This window comes from Halichoeres trimaculatus, unplaced genomic scaffold (genome assembly GCF_033239565.1).
Source record: "Halichoeres trimaculatus isolate MK-OKI-2021-1 unplaced genomic scaffold, fHalTri1.1 fHalTri1_scaffold_25, whole genome shotgun sequence".
Lineage (NCBI taxonomy): Eukaryota > Metazoa > Chordata > Actinopteri > Labriformes > Labridae > Halichoeres > Halichoeres trimaculatus.
Window position 1 is genome coordinate 1,185,325 of NW_027437203.1, and position 16,509 is coordinate 1,201,833.

At 45.6% G+C, this 16,509-nt stretch overlaps 1 protein-coding gene across 1 annotated transcript in view; it reads right to left on the reverse strand.

Moving 5' to 3' along the window:
- LOC141786309 (protein TMEPAI-like) overlaps window positions 1–6,631 on the reverse strand; it is a 94,939-nt gene extending 88,308 nt beyond the window's left edge. The window contains exon 1 of the mRNA XM_074665042.1: window positions 6,248–6,631. Within this exon, the coding sequence (XP_074521143.1) occupies window positions 6,248–6,341 (94 nt within the window). The 5' untranslated portion in view covers window positions 6,342–6,631. The remainder of the gene's footprint in view (window positions 1–6,247) is intronic.
- Window positions 6,632–16,509: the final 9,878 nt, after the last annotated feature.

The window sequence follows — 16,509 nt, forward strand, 5'->3', positions numbered from 1 at the left end:
CCGATTTGCGAGCACTGGGCGATGTGCCTGTTCAACGCTGCTTGCAGCTTTAATTTTGTGTTTTAACCTGATTTGGCCTTAATCTTATATCAGTGGCTTAGGAGTGCACACCTTTTCATATCTATGCAGTGTTAATCCCATAGACCACATAGTTCCCGTTCTATATGAAATCTTAACAGTGAACTTGGTATAAAAAAATGAATTCAGACACTTTGAAGTATGCGTACATTATTCCCAGGGACTTACATATAACTTTAAAAAGTAAACATTTGTATATTACGAGGTTTAAATATTTTTCTAACAGCACCTCATATCTGTAACACACATCTGTTGAATGTGCTTTCCTACTTTTTACAGCAATTACCCAGAGTTAGGTTCTCTCCTCTGATTGGTCACCCCTGTGTCATGTGAGCAGGTAAGAGGGAAATGAAGTTGTTGTTAGCAGTGTTGGTTGGCAAGACCCCCTTATTAGAGACTCTGGGCTTGTTTTCTGATGTATGTTTGCTTATTGGGGCTTGCTTTGCTCTCTGTATGATCCCGCCTGACTTGCTCTCAGCTCTCCATGACATCATGTTTGGTCTCATTTCTCCATCGAATAAATGTCCTCACTTTTAAAAAGTTAGGGGAGTTCTGACACTAGATTGTGACTCGGATCCTGAAAAATGGTCTATACGGAGAGTGAAAAAGACTCTCTAAAACACATTATCAGGCGCTAAACACCGGGAGCTGTCAGGCTGTCCAAGCTGGAGGTTTAGAGTCTCCATCAGTGCCGTCAGGACGCAGAGATATGTCCTTATCAACAGTCCTCATGTATGAACTTAGTGATCTTTTCCCGTAAGTGTATCCCTTAACGTGGAGCCAAATGCTGTGAACTGAAATTACAGAAGAGCATTTACCGCCTGGCATTTCATTTCCCCATACGACAACAACAATGAAAACAATGATATGACAAGTCGGCTATTAAAATACACGTTGATTTTTTTTTTTTGTTGTTGTTGACGAGTCAATTATGTCAACTAATCGTTGCAGCCCTAAAAAAGATGGTTACAGGCAAACAAACACAACAATGCTGAACACATTGTCCTGAGCTGGATTCAAAGGTGTCTGTCAACATGTCAGGGACATTTCCTTTATCATCAAAAGAATAAAAACAAGAAAACAAGCTCCTCAAACTGAATGTAGTTCATCCTGAGAAATAAGGGTTTGGGGTCCAAACAGAAGGGATGAGCCCCGTGATGAAAAGTCCAAAACTTTCTCAGAGTAAACTCCTTCTCTCTACTGTGTGTGTGTGTGTGTGTGTGTGTGTGTGTGTGTGTGTGTGTGTGTGTGTGTGTGTGTGTGTGTGTGTGTGTGTGTATGTGTGTGTGTAAAAGCAGGTCTGGGGCCCCTGACTTGCATCAGACTGAGAAACACTGTGCATAAGAAGAAACTCCCAGTGAAATTAATTACAGAAGTAGCAGATGCAAAACATGGTGTCTGTAGGGGTAAATCAAGTCTTCCCTCAAAATGCTGCTGTTTGGCTGTCTGTGCCACTACCTCCCCAAGGTCCCACAGTGCCTCAGCCTGTTCATAGACAGGACTTTCTCCCAGGTTCATTACTCAGAATCATTGATAATCAAACTGAATAAGAACCAAACTCATTTCAAATTAACAACTGCATCACTAACAGAGCAAAAAAAAACCCAAACAAACAACAAAGAGCTTAGACAGAGATTGGACTGGCTGTCTGGCGGGAGACTGCAGGGTAAATATTGGCTGAGCCTGAGCGTCTGTCTGTGTGCCTCTCTCTCACTGTTTGTGTGGACATGTGTGCACGGACTGAAGTGTGTGTGTGTGTGTGTGTGTGTGTGTGTGTGTGTGTGTGTGTGTGTGTGTGTGTGTGTGTGTGTGTGTGTGTGTGTGTGTGTGTGCCCCAATGTATACTTCTTTCTGTATGTGTCTGAGCTAGAGTCAACAAGTAGCTGAGTGTGTGTGTGGCCTGAGGTAGTTGACAGATGACCCTCCTGCCACCTACACACTTACAGCACTCATACATGGGATTTCAGAGCAGGCCATTCGCATTCATCTGGCTGGCTGGCCCCTGCAGCAGGCTAACTGTTACATACACACAGACAGCCATTCAAGTCTTTGACACATGGACCCAGGCCTTCCCCAAGAGGCCAGAGCATGTTTACAGCCAGACTACGTCTGTGGAAGCAAGAGAATTAAATACCAGGAAGGACTGCGTCTCTGGGTGGGAGCTGCTTGCTGTGTATGGATACAGAGTCCTTTTTTCATCCAGCAGAGGATCCCAATGTTCAGTGTGTTTAGAAGACAACATGAGTTAATGTTTTTGCCCAAGCTTGGTGGACCCAGATGCTTAAAAGAATTCAAGGACTTCTCATCTGTATTATTTAAAGGCTCAGAGTAATTTAAAACTGCAATCCCCCTCCGTGAGCTCTGGCTGCTCCAGTTGGTGGAAAATGTTATATTGCTGTAATGCACTACTGTCCGGTACGCTGATGATCAATGACATCTCACAGCCTGATGTGCTCTGATCAGGAAAAAAGAGATACAATGGATTCTTCCATTAAAAAAAGATGGAGCCTGAAACTTTTGCTCATGAAAAGGACCATCAGCTTCCACTGGTGTGTAGGGTACCAAATTAGGTAATGTATTACGTACTGACCAAATTCTGTCAAAAGTACCAGGTACCGATCCTCGTAGGGTCAAAAGGTACCATGTTTAGGTACCTAAATGCATCCTTGTGACTGTGAGGGACTGGAAGAGTAGGTGATTTTCTATGCTGGACATGAACGCAGTATTGCAAGGTTATAAACTGAAGAATCAATATGTTTATTTTTTTAATTATTATTGTTAAACAAATTGACATTTTTTACCACACCAATACAAAAAAGTACTGAAATTGGTACCGTTGAGTACTGGTACCGATTGCCAGGTACCAGGCATCAGTGCCATATTTTTTCAAATGTGAAAGTTACCCTACTGGTGTGATACCGAAGACAACACTGAACTAGTTGTAGCTGGGGTGCACAAATCCAAGCAGACTTCAGATGTTCTCTGACGCTAACATGGGAAGTTTCTACAAAAATCTTCAGTTATCTAATCTACTTCTGAAGCTAACTAGTGCCCAGGTCAACCCCCCCTAACAGTCTGTGTACTTTCACTATCACCCAAGACTTTTCAAGGTGTCCATTTCATGAGATAAAGCCCTGAACTGGGACCAGGACGTCAGCTCCTGATAGAAACAGAGATGAGCGTTTGCATTGGGGGGAAGAAAAATGAGCTCTCACAGTCAGGACATAATGGACATGTCCACACGTGACCGAGTATTTAGGAAAACTCCTATATTTTTATGTGTTTACGCCTGTCATCCACACCAAACTGCAGTTTTACGTCACCGAAAACTATGTTTTCTAAAAACTCCGGCCAAAGTGGAGATTTTGGAAAACTCATGGTTTCGTGTACGTAAACTGAGTTTTCGGTTCTCAAACATCACAGCTGAAAGACGGGGCCTCATTCTGGTTGTCTGACACAGGTTTTACGTCTGGAAAATACTGCCCATTATGGGTTTGGCATGCCTCGAGTCGCAGTCACCGGCGGATTTACCCACTGTGTGTGGACGGAAGTATTTTTAAAAATGAACGAGGGGGAGTGCTCGTTTTTGAAAATACCTGGCTAGGTCATGGCCAGTGTGTGCTGGCTGCTTTCAGACTGACTGCTGATCGTTGTGAGAGTCGATAAGAGTCAAACATGTTTGCATTTGCTCTCACCCTGCAGAGTCTGGACCATCACACAGAGACTGGACTTCCTATGACCCCACATGTGGGCTGGAAACACTTTTTGATCACTTTGGAGATGTTAGACGTCAGATGCTGCATGAGTGAAGTGAATCTGCATGAGGCCAAGCCGCTGGACCTCAAGACATTACAACATCTTTATAACACCACACCTACAACACGAGACAGCTGCAGCACTAAACCAACCCAAGTTCAGGAACAGCTCTTACACTCGTTAATGGTCTCCTTCACTCAAACCCTCCCTGTGATTCCCTGAGTGTAGGCAGAGGTTCCACTCCCGGCCGTGACACACTGTCTGTGCTCTGCTCCCTCCATGTTCCCAGTTCCTTTTAATTCTTTTCCTCCTCTTCTGAATAAAGAGGAAACACACCAGTGAGACCGCCCGCTCTGCTTTCAAAAAAAGAAGGAAAAAAAGGCAGACTGTAGCTCTTTTCTTCAGCCAGAGAAATCATCAAAGCATGAGCTACATTATTCAGCCTCTGCCGAGTCTGCATGACAACACAGCCCACAAACAAGAGCTCTTTTCAAACCAGACGGCCACTACAGTAGGACAGCTATTTCAAACCACTTGCGAATGAAGCTTCCTCCAGCTATTGAGACATTTGGATTGGCATTAGAAATATTCCCCTGATGCTTTAATAACAGCATACATAAACTCATCTGTTCATCACAGTGACAGCAAACGACAGAGCCAGCTGACTCCTGCAGCACACTTCACAGGTCTGAGGCACTGCTTCTGGATCATCTCTCTGCTGAGTCTGTGGGTTGTGTCTGTGGATTCTGTCTCTGGACAGACTCTGGGCGGTGGACTGTTGATTGTGTATCAGTGGACTGTGTCTGTTGAGTTTGTCTCAAGATTTTTTCTTTGAACTGTGTCTGTGAATTGTGTCTGAGTATTGTCTCTGTAGTTTGTGTCTAAGGATTGTGAGTGTAGATTATGTTTGCAGATTGTTTTTGTGAATAATTTTTGTGGATTGTGTCTGTGGACTGTGTCTACAGACTGTCTGTAGATTGTTCCTGAGGATTGTGTCCATGGACTGTGTCTGTGGATTGTGTCTGTGGATGCACCCTCTCATGCCTGACAGTGTGTGCTTTACCCGGCTAGCCACAGAAATGAATGTTCAAACACCAGCCTGTCTGCCAGACACACACACATCCATACACGCTCGCTCGCGCTCGCTCGCGCGCGCGCGCGCACACACACACACACACACACACACACACACACACACACACACACACACACACACACACACACACTTCTTGGTTACAATGTGGCGTCAGCACTACCACCCACTGCTGCCAAATCTGAATCTAATATCCTGCGCTCACCTCGCGTTGCCCAGGCCTGGCCCTCGGCCCCAGTGGAAATTTTACATCATTGTAACTTTGTCCATGCATCTGTAGCTTGTCTGTGTGTCTGCACGTCTGTCCCTCGGTATGTTGTTGGCTGGTGCAGCTTCACATGTGTGTCTACATATCTGTTTATGTCTCTGTCTGTACTTGTCTGGCTGCCTGCTTCTGAATCTACCCGCATGTCTGCATGTCTGCTGCTTGCCCGTCTCCAGTTTATTTGTCTTTTGTAGTTTGTGCGCAGATCTGTCAGAAAGGATACATACACTGTCTGTCTGGCCTTCCCCTGCATTACTGCCTGTCTGTCTGTCTGCCTGCTTGAATGCCTGCATGCGTTCGTCTCTGCTTCAGTCATAAAGAGGAACATCTGCAGTGGATCCACAAGCAGCAGCGTTAGGGCAGAGCTGATAATGATAGTTTCTCTCTGAGCTGCTCAGAATGCAGACAGACATAACATACCATTCCAGCGTTTCCTGTCTGTGCTGACAGGCAAACTATTTAACCCTGTGTGGTGATCCCTCACAGCACATGCACAGCAGGCAGGCAGGCCCTGTGAGGTTAACCCTCCACCTCTGACACTGAGGATCCAACAACTCTGGTCGGACTCATCTGAAAGGAGTCAGCCTTCAGTGAATGGAGGATTTAAAGAGGTTAATTCATGTCTTTACAGCGTCTCATCAAACCGTAGAGCTATTCCACAGCAAGCTATCTGTGTCCACAGTGAGCCAACTGTTGAGTGAAACAATATGTTCACCAAAACACACACTAACAGACTCACTAACATTGAGTCAGAGAGCCCTGTCACTGGGAGTTCCATACTGTTAGCCACACACACAGCCCTAGGGCAGAAAGACTGAAGACCTGATAAAACCAGCTGTAAGTTAACGGCCACCGTTTAGTTTCTACTGACATGTAAGGCATACTGTGAGATCCTCACAGAAGCAGCCCGCCGACCAGGGGTCGGGAGCAGAGTTAGTTCACCATCTTAGAGGAGGGTCCAGTTTCATTTGTTGCACTTCTGCGGCTCTACTACAGCCCCCCTGTCCCCGGTTTTTTAGGCTCAGAGCAAAAACGCAGCTAACGCTGCTACTCACATATCTCCATTCCCTGTGGCTGGGAAGCGGTGCAGTTGCAGGAGCAGGTGACATTGGAGTTGCCGGGGCCGCCAGGGGCCGTTAGGTTTTGCATGGGGCTGGGCAGTCCGGGACACCGCTCCGGGGAGAGAGCCGCCGCCACCGTCGGGGCCCCACGACGGGAAAACAACAGAAAACTTCCAGGCAGCGGCAGCTGAGCTCGCCGCTTCGAGTAACTCCAGACAGTTTCGCAGTTTTCCAGCCCGGTTCTTCTTACGCCATCTTGGTGTCGGAGAGACACGGACTGGGAATCAGGGAGCGAGCTGGGGACGAGCCATGGCCCGGAGCTAACGCATTGTGTAGTCTTTCCTTTCCTTCCTTGGCCGCTGAAAGCAGCTGTCCTTCCTCCACCAGAGCAGGGCAGACACAGCGGGCTCAGGCCCCGCCCATACACCGACTGACAGCTGCCTCAGCCAATCAGAAGGCTTCAGAGGAGGGCCTGGCTGAGGGGAAGAAGGATGCTGCCTTCAGGAGTGAACGGAGAAAACACTGCTCCGTCCTGATTCAGACAGCCAGTAAAAAGGGTAGATCTCTCAACTCAAGCTGGACGCTCTGCAGAATCCACTCCACACAGGGGTTAGCAGCTGTTTCAGCTGTCTGTGCTGAAAACACATCGCTTAGTCATAACAGTTTGTTAAAACTACACTGATTGGTGGAACAGTGGGCCCCTGTATTCTCAGTCAGGCTTGGTGAGGGGCCACATGGGTCATATACTGGTACATGTGTTAGTTGTAGATGCATCTCCAGCTCCCGTGCTGCTTGGCCCTTTATCACCAGGGCAGTGTATACCGTGACAGCTCTTTACAGTGAAGCCTGAAGGTGTCACTTTGGGCATCGATTCCCAGGTGTTAGTGGTCCACAGCTCTTTAAACTGTTTTTAAAGCAGATATTTGCTCATCAAGATTAAAACTAAAGCTCCCTCACAGGAAGCCCCTGATGAGCATTAACAAGCACAGCTAGTCTATGGCGCTGCACTGGTGGACCTGAAGGCAGCAGCAGAGCAGGGATGGGACGGGGGTTATATGTGTGTCAGGGTTACAGGAGGGTGGGTGCTCATGGGTGGGTTTGAGGGTGATGTGTGTGTGTGTGTGTGTGTGTGTGTGTGTGTGTGTGTGTGTGTGTGTGTGTGTGTGTGTGTGTGTGTGTGTGTGTGTGTGTGTGTGTGTGTGTGTACGTGGGGAAGGGGGGCGATGACCTGACTCAGAGAGCTAGCAGATGGCTGGGTCTTGGTTGACAATGGCTGTGTGAGAGCAGATCAGGAGGGAGGGGAGGGAGGGAGAGGCGAGGCCGGGACTGGTCTGTCTGGTGTGTTATTTAGGGAGGGTGGGGAAAGCGCTTCAAGTTTCACTCCCTTGTTATGGCGGACTGCAGCCAATGTCGACAGCCCTTTGAAGGGGCTAACCTTGAGGTGACCCCCTGCACCAATTTTGTGGTTCAGGGGCACATTTGCAGCAGAGGAGGACCCCCTCATTCCAACCCAGCACATCCCCTTTGAGTTCAAGCAACAGTTAACCCCCCACCCCACCCAGCGCACCCAACTCACATACATGTCATCTCACACTGGAGCACAGGACTGTCTGCAGGCTCTGAAAAAACAGGCTGCTCGGATCTAACAGAACTTCTGAATGCCCCCTTATAGCAGGAGGTCATCAAATTAGGGTCCAGAGGAGGTCGCTGAGAAGCTGTGAGTAGGCCCTTGTCAAAGCAGTTTGAAGCTGGCACTGCCCTAAAGTATGGTAGAGGAATCACTACCCCCGCAGAAAACCACGTTTTCCAGTCCATGAGAGAAGGACTGGTCTGACATAGCCCCTGCTTGAGTGTACTCTTAGAGCGGTTTACAGTTTCAGTTCAGAGCACACCAGTACACTGGCAGTAAAATGGCCCTCTGTGAGGGAAAATAAGTAAATGCAAAAGTAAAAGTAAGTAAAAGCAAAGACCTCCAACAGATGTTATGCATTAATTGCCGCATCACCAGCCAAGTTTTATATCCAATCATGCAAAAATATTTTCCTTGATGGCTTTCAATGAATTCCACATTCTTAAGTGACACTCTGGGTAGGGGAGAGAAAAAGTGACGAGTGACCCTGATGTAATTTACAAACTGCTGGCAGCTGTCATCACTTTATTGAAGCAACAAATTGAGGCGCTGCTGTCTCGTCAGCCAAAGCAGCAATATTGATTCAGATACTGAGGAGCTTTCTCTGCCTCAACGTGAGGTCATCTCACACACACACACACACACACACAGAGGCAGACATGTATACATGGAAGCACACTTCAGACATGCACACACTTCCTGAGACGAGCTCTCTCCAAAGACACTCAGGACGCAGTCACACTGGCCATCCAAACCGTGCAGTGCTTAAGCACGATTGCTCCCCCACAGCACTGTTCCCTAGCTGGAGAGTACAGCCAGCGATCACACTACCTCTGTATGAACCAGACTTTAGCGGGTATCACACATGTGCAAGGCCCGCCTACGTCATCGTGAAGCATCTGTTTACATGAAGCGCGATCTCATTAGAATCAGCACAATGAGACACAGAGAGCACTGCTGCAACTAGTTTTGGACTTATGGTGAGTCGTTTTCGCCAGACACAACCCTCTAACACCCCCGCTTTGTTTAAAATGATTGTCGAGAGTTGCACTCGCGGCGATCATATATTATGAATCGCACGTGCTGTCCGCGTGCTTGTGCTCGTGCATGAAGTAAACCGTGCCGAAGCCCACCTCTCCGAAGTGTGCCGAAGCATGGGAGCAAATCGTACTTGAGCACGGCACAGTTGCGGTCACACTGGCCATTCCAAACGGGCTTTAGGGCTGAAGCGTGCTTAGGCTAGGCATGGTTGGCCAGTGTGACCGCGTCCTCAGACACACATGGTTGGACTGCAGCCTACTTCTGTCACCACCACACAGCACTCACACACTTTCACACACACATGCAGTCTGTCTGGAGCGTCAATTTAGTCCCCCAGGGAGCATGCAGGGTGACACCACTAACAGGCCAGACCAGACTAGACAGCCAGCAGACAGATAAATACTGGGCACGGCTGAATACCAAATGCACTCTAGTCTACCAGCTCCCCTACCATCCCCCCTGACTGCAGCCTGCACACACACACACACACACACACACACACACACACACACACACACACACACGCATATACACACACACAACACACACACACACAGACTGCACACATAGCCTCTCTGTGTCTCTCTCTCTTGGGAAATGTCAGACTCATCTTGTATTTGAGGAATACTAACTTTAGGCTGATAGCCTTATCACGCTCAGTGTGTGTGTGTGTGTGTGTGTGTGTGTGTGTGTGTGTGTGTGTGTGTGTGTGTGTGTGTGTGTGTGTCTATTTTGGGAGCTTTGCATGGGGCTCTCCCGCTCACACAGGCCTTTCATGCTTGTTCAGGAGAACCTCTTTTTTTGTGACCATTTTAGTGAAAGCATGACACGTTCTTGTTGAGCTGAACAAACCTAAAAATATTATCATCAAGCATCAAACTGCAGGCAGCGGAAAGAAACACCCCCACCATATGTCTGCACAGCACCAACAATGCAGAGACATTTCAACTCAGGCTCCTGCAGCCACAGGAAGCCTGCTGTGCATGCGTGGGTGCATGCGCATTTTCATATCTGAAGATTAGGATGAGGTTTCCTGCTCGCATCTCTTACCATATGTGGAACACGGTGACAGAGAAGATAAACATGAACTCTCCAGGGTTTTCCTATCATCCAAAGGTGCATCAAAGTTGAGTTCTGCTGTTTGGGATAGGCCATGAATGCACCATGGGTGTGACCAGACTAATACTGATTGAAGAGAGAAGAGATGTCCAATCCTCCCACAGAGCAAAAAAACATCATATCCAGACCAACCTCTGCATTTGAGCTTGTGCAACCCGACAGAGACACTACTCTACAGTGCCATCTTGTGGCTATGCATGAAAAAGACAGTTTTATCACAAAGATAGACTGCAGAAGCTGTCCCAGTACTCTGGTGTCTGATTCTGCTCTTGGTGAGTCTCCCATCAGTCCAGTCTCTTTCGTCTGAAAATAAAACCCTTAAAGCTTGAGCTCTGAGTCCACTCTGTCTGTTTTCAGCACAGGAGAAATGAAAGAGGTCGTCCTTCATCTGATTTTCAACCATGCTCCACTTACTGTCAAAGGATGCAAGGCTCTGCACACAAACACTCCTTACACCCTACAGTTTAAAAAGGAACAACTGTGAATGAATGAGTTCACAGCATTATAACAGGTGAAACAGTATGAAACCACATTCAAAGAGCTGACGGGGCAGGATCAGGGTCAGGACCACACATGCACCACTTATTCTCACACAGCTTCTTTACAATAGGTCTGAGTTACCCAGCACCAAATGCTCATTGTAAATTATTTCACTCATTTAAAGCAGTAGAGAAGATTTCTTAGCCGGCGAAAGAGACTGAAAAACAATACGAATACTGTAGAATGGTAAACAAACAAACAGACAAATGATACTGTTTTCAATACCTGCAAGCAGCCACTGTGTCTGTGACATGGTTTGTAACAGCATGCTGCCTTTGTTGGCAGTTGAAAGTTCAGTAGGATAAGATCTTTCATTGGAAAACAGGAAATACACTCTTACCAGATCAGGTTCAGCTCTTCCCTCCACAGGTGTCACCAGCATCATGAAAATGTAATTTCCTCAAATGATCCAAAAAAAGAAAAATAGAAAAAAATAAATAAAATAAAAAATAAAAATAAAAACTTGATCCAAAGCTTGTACTCTTCTTTAGACCTGTCTGATTAGGGGCTCTCTGGTTTGGTGGATCACTGAAACCCAGCTCCTTTGACAAGGGTCATTTTTCACAACTCTTCCTGGTTTCCTACTCCAATTATTGTCCTCAAAAAGACACTACCCCCCAAAAGCAACTCTGATGTAACATTTGTTTGTCTGTTTGAAGCTGCTTACAGAAGGAAACATTTGACATTCAAGACCGATAGGGATGTGTACCGCATTGGGTATTCATTTAAAATCAAACGGTACCATAACCTTGCAGAGCAGATGGACCTGCATTGTTCAGTTTCTGAAATCCTGCAGATCCACCTTGCCAGGCTCCATTGACCAACAATTTCACTTGGCTGAATTCTGACTGGCCCAATCATGGAAGAGAGGCGGGAGCAGCGGGAGCTAAGGGAGCTAAGGGAGCTGCGGAAGTGGCGAGCAGACGTGACGTCAGCAGATTTTAATGCTTTTCAGAGTTTCTTTGGTTCTTAAAGGGGACATATCATGCTTGTTTCTCCTTTTCACTATGCCAGAGTAGGATGCCTGTAAAGCATTTCTGCCTTCAGTACAAGTCATTTAGTTCCTTCATTTCCCCACAATAGCATTCTCAATATCCTCATTTTAGGCCATTCTGAAGATCTCGTTGAAACGCTCCGTTTCGAGAATGACCTCCAGTAACCTCGCAACGTCACAGCCCTTTGTGCTCTGATTGGTCAGTTCTATCTGAGGGGTGGAGGGGGTAGAGCCAGGGGGCGGTTTTTGCAGCATGGCAGTATTTACAAAATCGCCACATTGAACGAAGCAGACCAAGTGAGTTTGCTGTTTGCCAAAACTTCACCGTAAGGCATTGATAGCACTAATAAAATGGCAAAGCGTAGGATACGTCCTTTTGTATTGGACCCCGAGTCAGACCCAGACGGTTCTGCAGCTCAGGAGGAAGAAAATCCACCTCGACACATATCATCTCAGGACGCTTCAGTGTGGTGAGTCAAACCGGTACTGTAACATGTATAGTTTATACGTGGAAATATAGGCAGACTTCACCAATAAACTATTTCTATAACAGGGCTCCATCCTGCTCCTTCACTTTTCTCTGTCTGTTTTATACTCTGCTCTCGGTGGGTGTATCCCCCCGTGGCGGTTGTGTGACTAACTGACTTCACAGAGGAGGAGCTGCTTTATCAGATTTCTCCAATAAAAAGAGAGGATCCTAATGTCTTCATTGAGGTCGAAATCTCGAAGCCAAATGTCAATGATCTATTTTAAGAGGCATCAAATCTCGTTCTTAGATATCAGAAAAAATACAATATCTCATTTTTTTGAAAATTCAGGGGGTGAAAGGTCTTGTTTTCAACTTAATTTTTTAATATGTAAGTATTAAATCACAGATCAGCATGATATGTCCCCTTTAAGTTAACTTTACAAAAACAGCAGCAGTCTAACACCATTATCGCAGCTGTTTCTCATGTTCCTGTGGTTGCTCATCTTAGAGGTAAGATCTTAAGCCCGAGCCTAAGCCCGGCCCGGGCCCAAAATGTCAATTATTAACTTTGGGTCAGGTTGGGTTGGGTCAGGCCGGGCCAGGCTTCTCTCTTGATAATTTTTTTGATAATTATTTATTTATATATTATGTATTGTATACTAAAACGATGTATGGATATTAAACTAAAGGAATACCTGACCATAAACACTCATAGTCAAAAGCATACTAGGAAGCTTTAGGGCTCCGCTTTTTCTACCAGAGGCAGTGGCACCTGTTTAACGAGCCATTGCTGACTGAAGTCTGTAATAACCAAATACACAGCTCGGGACGCGTGCGCTTTACGCAATTACTGCCAGATGTTCAAGAGGACGAGACCCGAGACTGAACTTCTGCACAATACGCACTTTACACCGAGATGACCGCCCTGGACCACCTACCTCAGCAAGTAAACAAACAAACAGCAGCTGGTCCAGAAACATGTATGAATGGATTCATCCGTACGCGCAGTCTCCAGCGGAGGATTTTTAAAGTCTGTTGGTTTCTGCCTTGAGTAACGAAGACTTTAGTGAACCTGCTGCGCTCTGTAGGCTTTACCCCGTGTGTCTCAGATGTCCTTCCTTGTGATCTTGTGATGAAGCCCAGAGACCTGCTCCTGCTGCTGATCCTCTCCTTGTCAGAGAGGCGCGTCCATGTGAGCACAATATCACACACAGAAAAATCTTTAACAAACTTTTCCAGCGTTATTTCATTGTGTAAATGCATTTATAATGATCATAAAAATATGTAGATTATTTTAACATTATGAAAACTTGCGATATAAAATTTTGGGTTTGTTTCAGGCTCGGGCCCTCAAATCAAGTTAACTGATCGGACTCGGGCCGGGTCAGGCTTTAATACCCGCGGACCTGGGGCGAGTCGGGCTGGATTTTTTAGGGCCGATCTTAACACTAGTTCATCTGTTGTTTCTCAGCAGCGGCGCACATAAGCTACTTCATACTATGGCTTGATGTGGAGTTGCCTGTGGTGAATGTGTCAATCAGAACGGTTGTCCAATCACCAGCTGTCTCTGAAAACAAATCCTGAAGAGCTGCTACCCAGGTGGACTAGTGAGATATTTCCATGGCGGATATATGAAACAGTCTGTCTGGCGTTTCAAGTTAACAGTACCATGTTTAGGCACCTAAACACACCCTTGTGACTGTGGGTGAGTGGAAAAGTAGGAGACTTGACATGCTGGACGTTAACACACCATTTTAGCATTTTCTTGAGAAATAAATGTGTTAAATTTAAAAAATGTGGGAATTTTATTATTAAACAAATTAATATTTATTGCCACATAGGTGCTGGAGCAAGATCTAAATCAATCAACCAATCACTCACTCAAAAAAAGAATAGATAAATAAATAAATACTCAAAAAAAAAGAAAAAAAAGAAAAAAAGAAACAGCAGGCTAGGGAATACAAATACAACCCAGAGTCAAGTAACAATTCTCAGGCAAATGAGAGCAACTCTTTGCAGAGAGTGGGTATCGAACGAGGCTCTCACTGAAACTGACAGGAACAATCCTGAAACACAGGTACACCCTTTCTTAAACTTTATCACTTTACCTGGTCCAGAGGACAGCATGAGTAAAAAATGGCTTAGTAGCCCTTATCTCCCCTCAAGTCATGTGGCTATATCCCATGGATTTGCTAACTCTATGCTAAAAACTCGGTCCTGCTACTTTCATTCCTGTTCCTCGTCCTTAAGCCTGATATAACAGGACTGAGGACCAGGAACAGGACTATATGTAACAGGACTGAGACCAGGGACAGGACTATATGTAACATGACAGGACCAGGGACAGGACTGAAAGTTACAGGACTGAGACCAGGAACCGGACTATATCTACTGAAAGTAACAGGAGTGAGGTTTTGTTGCTTTTCAGTCCCTTGTTTACATGGAAACAGCGCTTCAGCTGACTAAAAACAAAATTTTCAAAACAGCCTCGAGAGTGGAATTTTTCTGAAACACTGCCAGCACTGTTGCTGTGTAAAAAGTAAGCCGGCAATTTCAGTGGGAACGCTGTCTGTTACACTTCTTGCATCCAAAAGTCCAAAAGGCCATCCAACAGTACCTTTGTTATGATCATGGAGGTCTGTCATGTTGAGATTGTGCTGCTCAATCTGCTGAACCTGCTGACTGTCTTTATACCAGTGTTTCTCAATTCCGGTCCTGGGGCCCCCCTGCTCTGCATGTTTTAGATGTTACCCTCCTCCAGCACACCTGATTCAAATGAATGGCTCGAGCAGAGCTTGATGACGAGCTGATCATTTGAATCAGGTGTGTTGGATTCGGGTAACATCTAAAACATGCAGGGCAGGGGGGCCCCAGGACCAGAATGGAGAAACACTGCTTCATACAAAATGAGCATCTGTTTCTCCACCTCTGCTCTTAGCATTCACCAATACACCAGATTATCGGCCCAACTCTACTTCAGTGGAGATCTCCCAAAAGCAGCCGCTTCTGGACAAGACAGTTATAGCGCAGACTGCTGGCCTGGCATGCTTACTACATCGTTTTCAGTCCCTCAGCGTTTCTGTGTAAATTGAGGTCCTGTTCAGGCAGAGACTGTTAAAGGAGAGTGTCACTCTGCACTGGACTCAAGCGTCACTCAGTACTCCGAGTCATGAGTCAGCACTCCACTCAGCGTCTCATGAGTCAGTGTTTTCCATCCGAAGCCACAGGTTTTTTCTGTAACTTTTGAATCAAAGGAAAAACATACTCTGATTTTTTGCCCAAATGCCACCCAAGAAGCCTCAAGTAGAGTACATGGAGGAGATTAAGTAGTCTCTAAACTTCATGTTGGAAGAGACAGCAAAAGTGGCAAAACAGCAGACATGGCTACCTAAACTGCTGGTCCAAGTGGTGGCGCAACGGTTAATGCTGCTGCCTCACAGCAAGAAGGTCACTAGTTGGATTCCTAGCTTGGGTGGTGGGCCTTTCTGTGTGGAGTTTGCATGTTCCCCCCATGCATGCCTGGGTTCTCTCCGGGTACTCCGGCTTCCTCCCACAGTCCAAAAACACGCTCATCAGGTTTAACGTTTTTAAAAGCAAACTTAAAACTTACCTTTTTAGTCTGGCCTTTAACTGAGTTTTTTTTTCTTTAATCTATTTATCTAATTATGTTTGGATCTTCCTCTTTTTAAAGTCCTAACTTTTAGTTCAATATATATTTATCTTTTTTTTTTATGTGTCTTAACCTAACTATTTATCTTCTTATTTACTGCACTGTCACTTTCGGCTTTTGGATTTTTGTTCCTTAAAGTTTTAGTTCTACATCGTTTCTTTTTTACTCCTTTAATCTTATACTTTTTTATCTTATTTATTTCATTTAGCTTGGTTGTTTTATTTTCTTACTGTGAGTTTAAGATTTTACTTTACCTTCAGTGTTTCCTCATGAAGGTCTCCAGATAGCATTTCAACAGTTCCTCAGGTCATCTGCAGGGATTTTAATCAACTGTGTTCACCTTGTGCACTAGGGTTGGTGGGTTAGAGGTGGAGGGTTGTACACCGATTTTTTTTTTTTTTTTTCTTTTTGCTTTGTTGTGTTTTGTTTTGATTTTTCCAGCACTTTGTGTTGCCGTTAGGCATGAAAAGTGCTCTATAAATAAAGTTTGATTGATTGATTGATTGAATTGAGCACTTTAAATTGTCCCTTGGTGTGAGTGTGTGTGGGTGAATGGTTGTCTGTCTGTCTCTGTGTGTCAGCCCTGTGATTGGCTGGCGACCAGTCCAGGGTGTACCCCACCTCTCGCCCAATGGCTGGGATAGGCTCCAGCCACCTGCAACCCTGAACAGGACACGTGGTTCAGAAAATGAATGAATAAATATCAAGCCTGTGTTATGGATTACAAAATGCCTGTAAAATGACAAAAGTGTTGTATCTCTGCAGTCACGTGAGTCTGTGGTATCATTTCCGG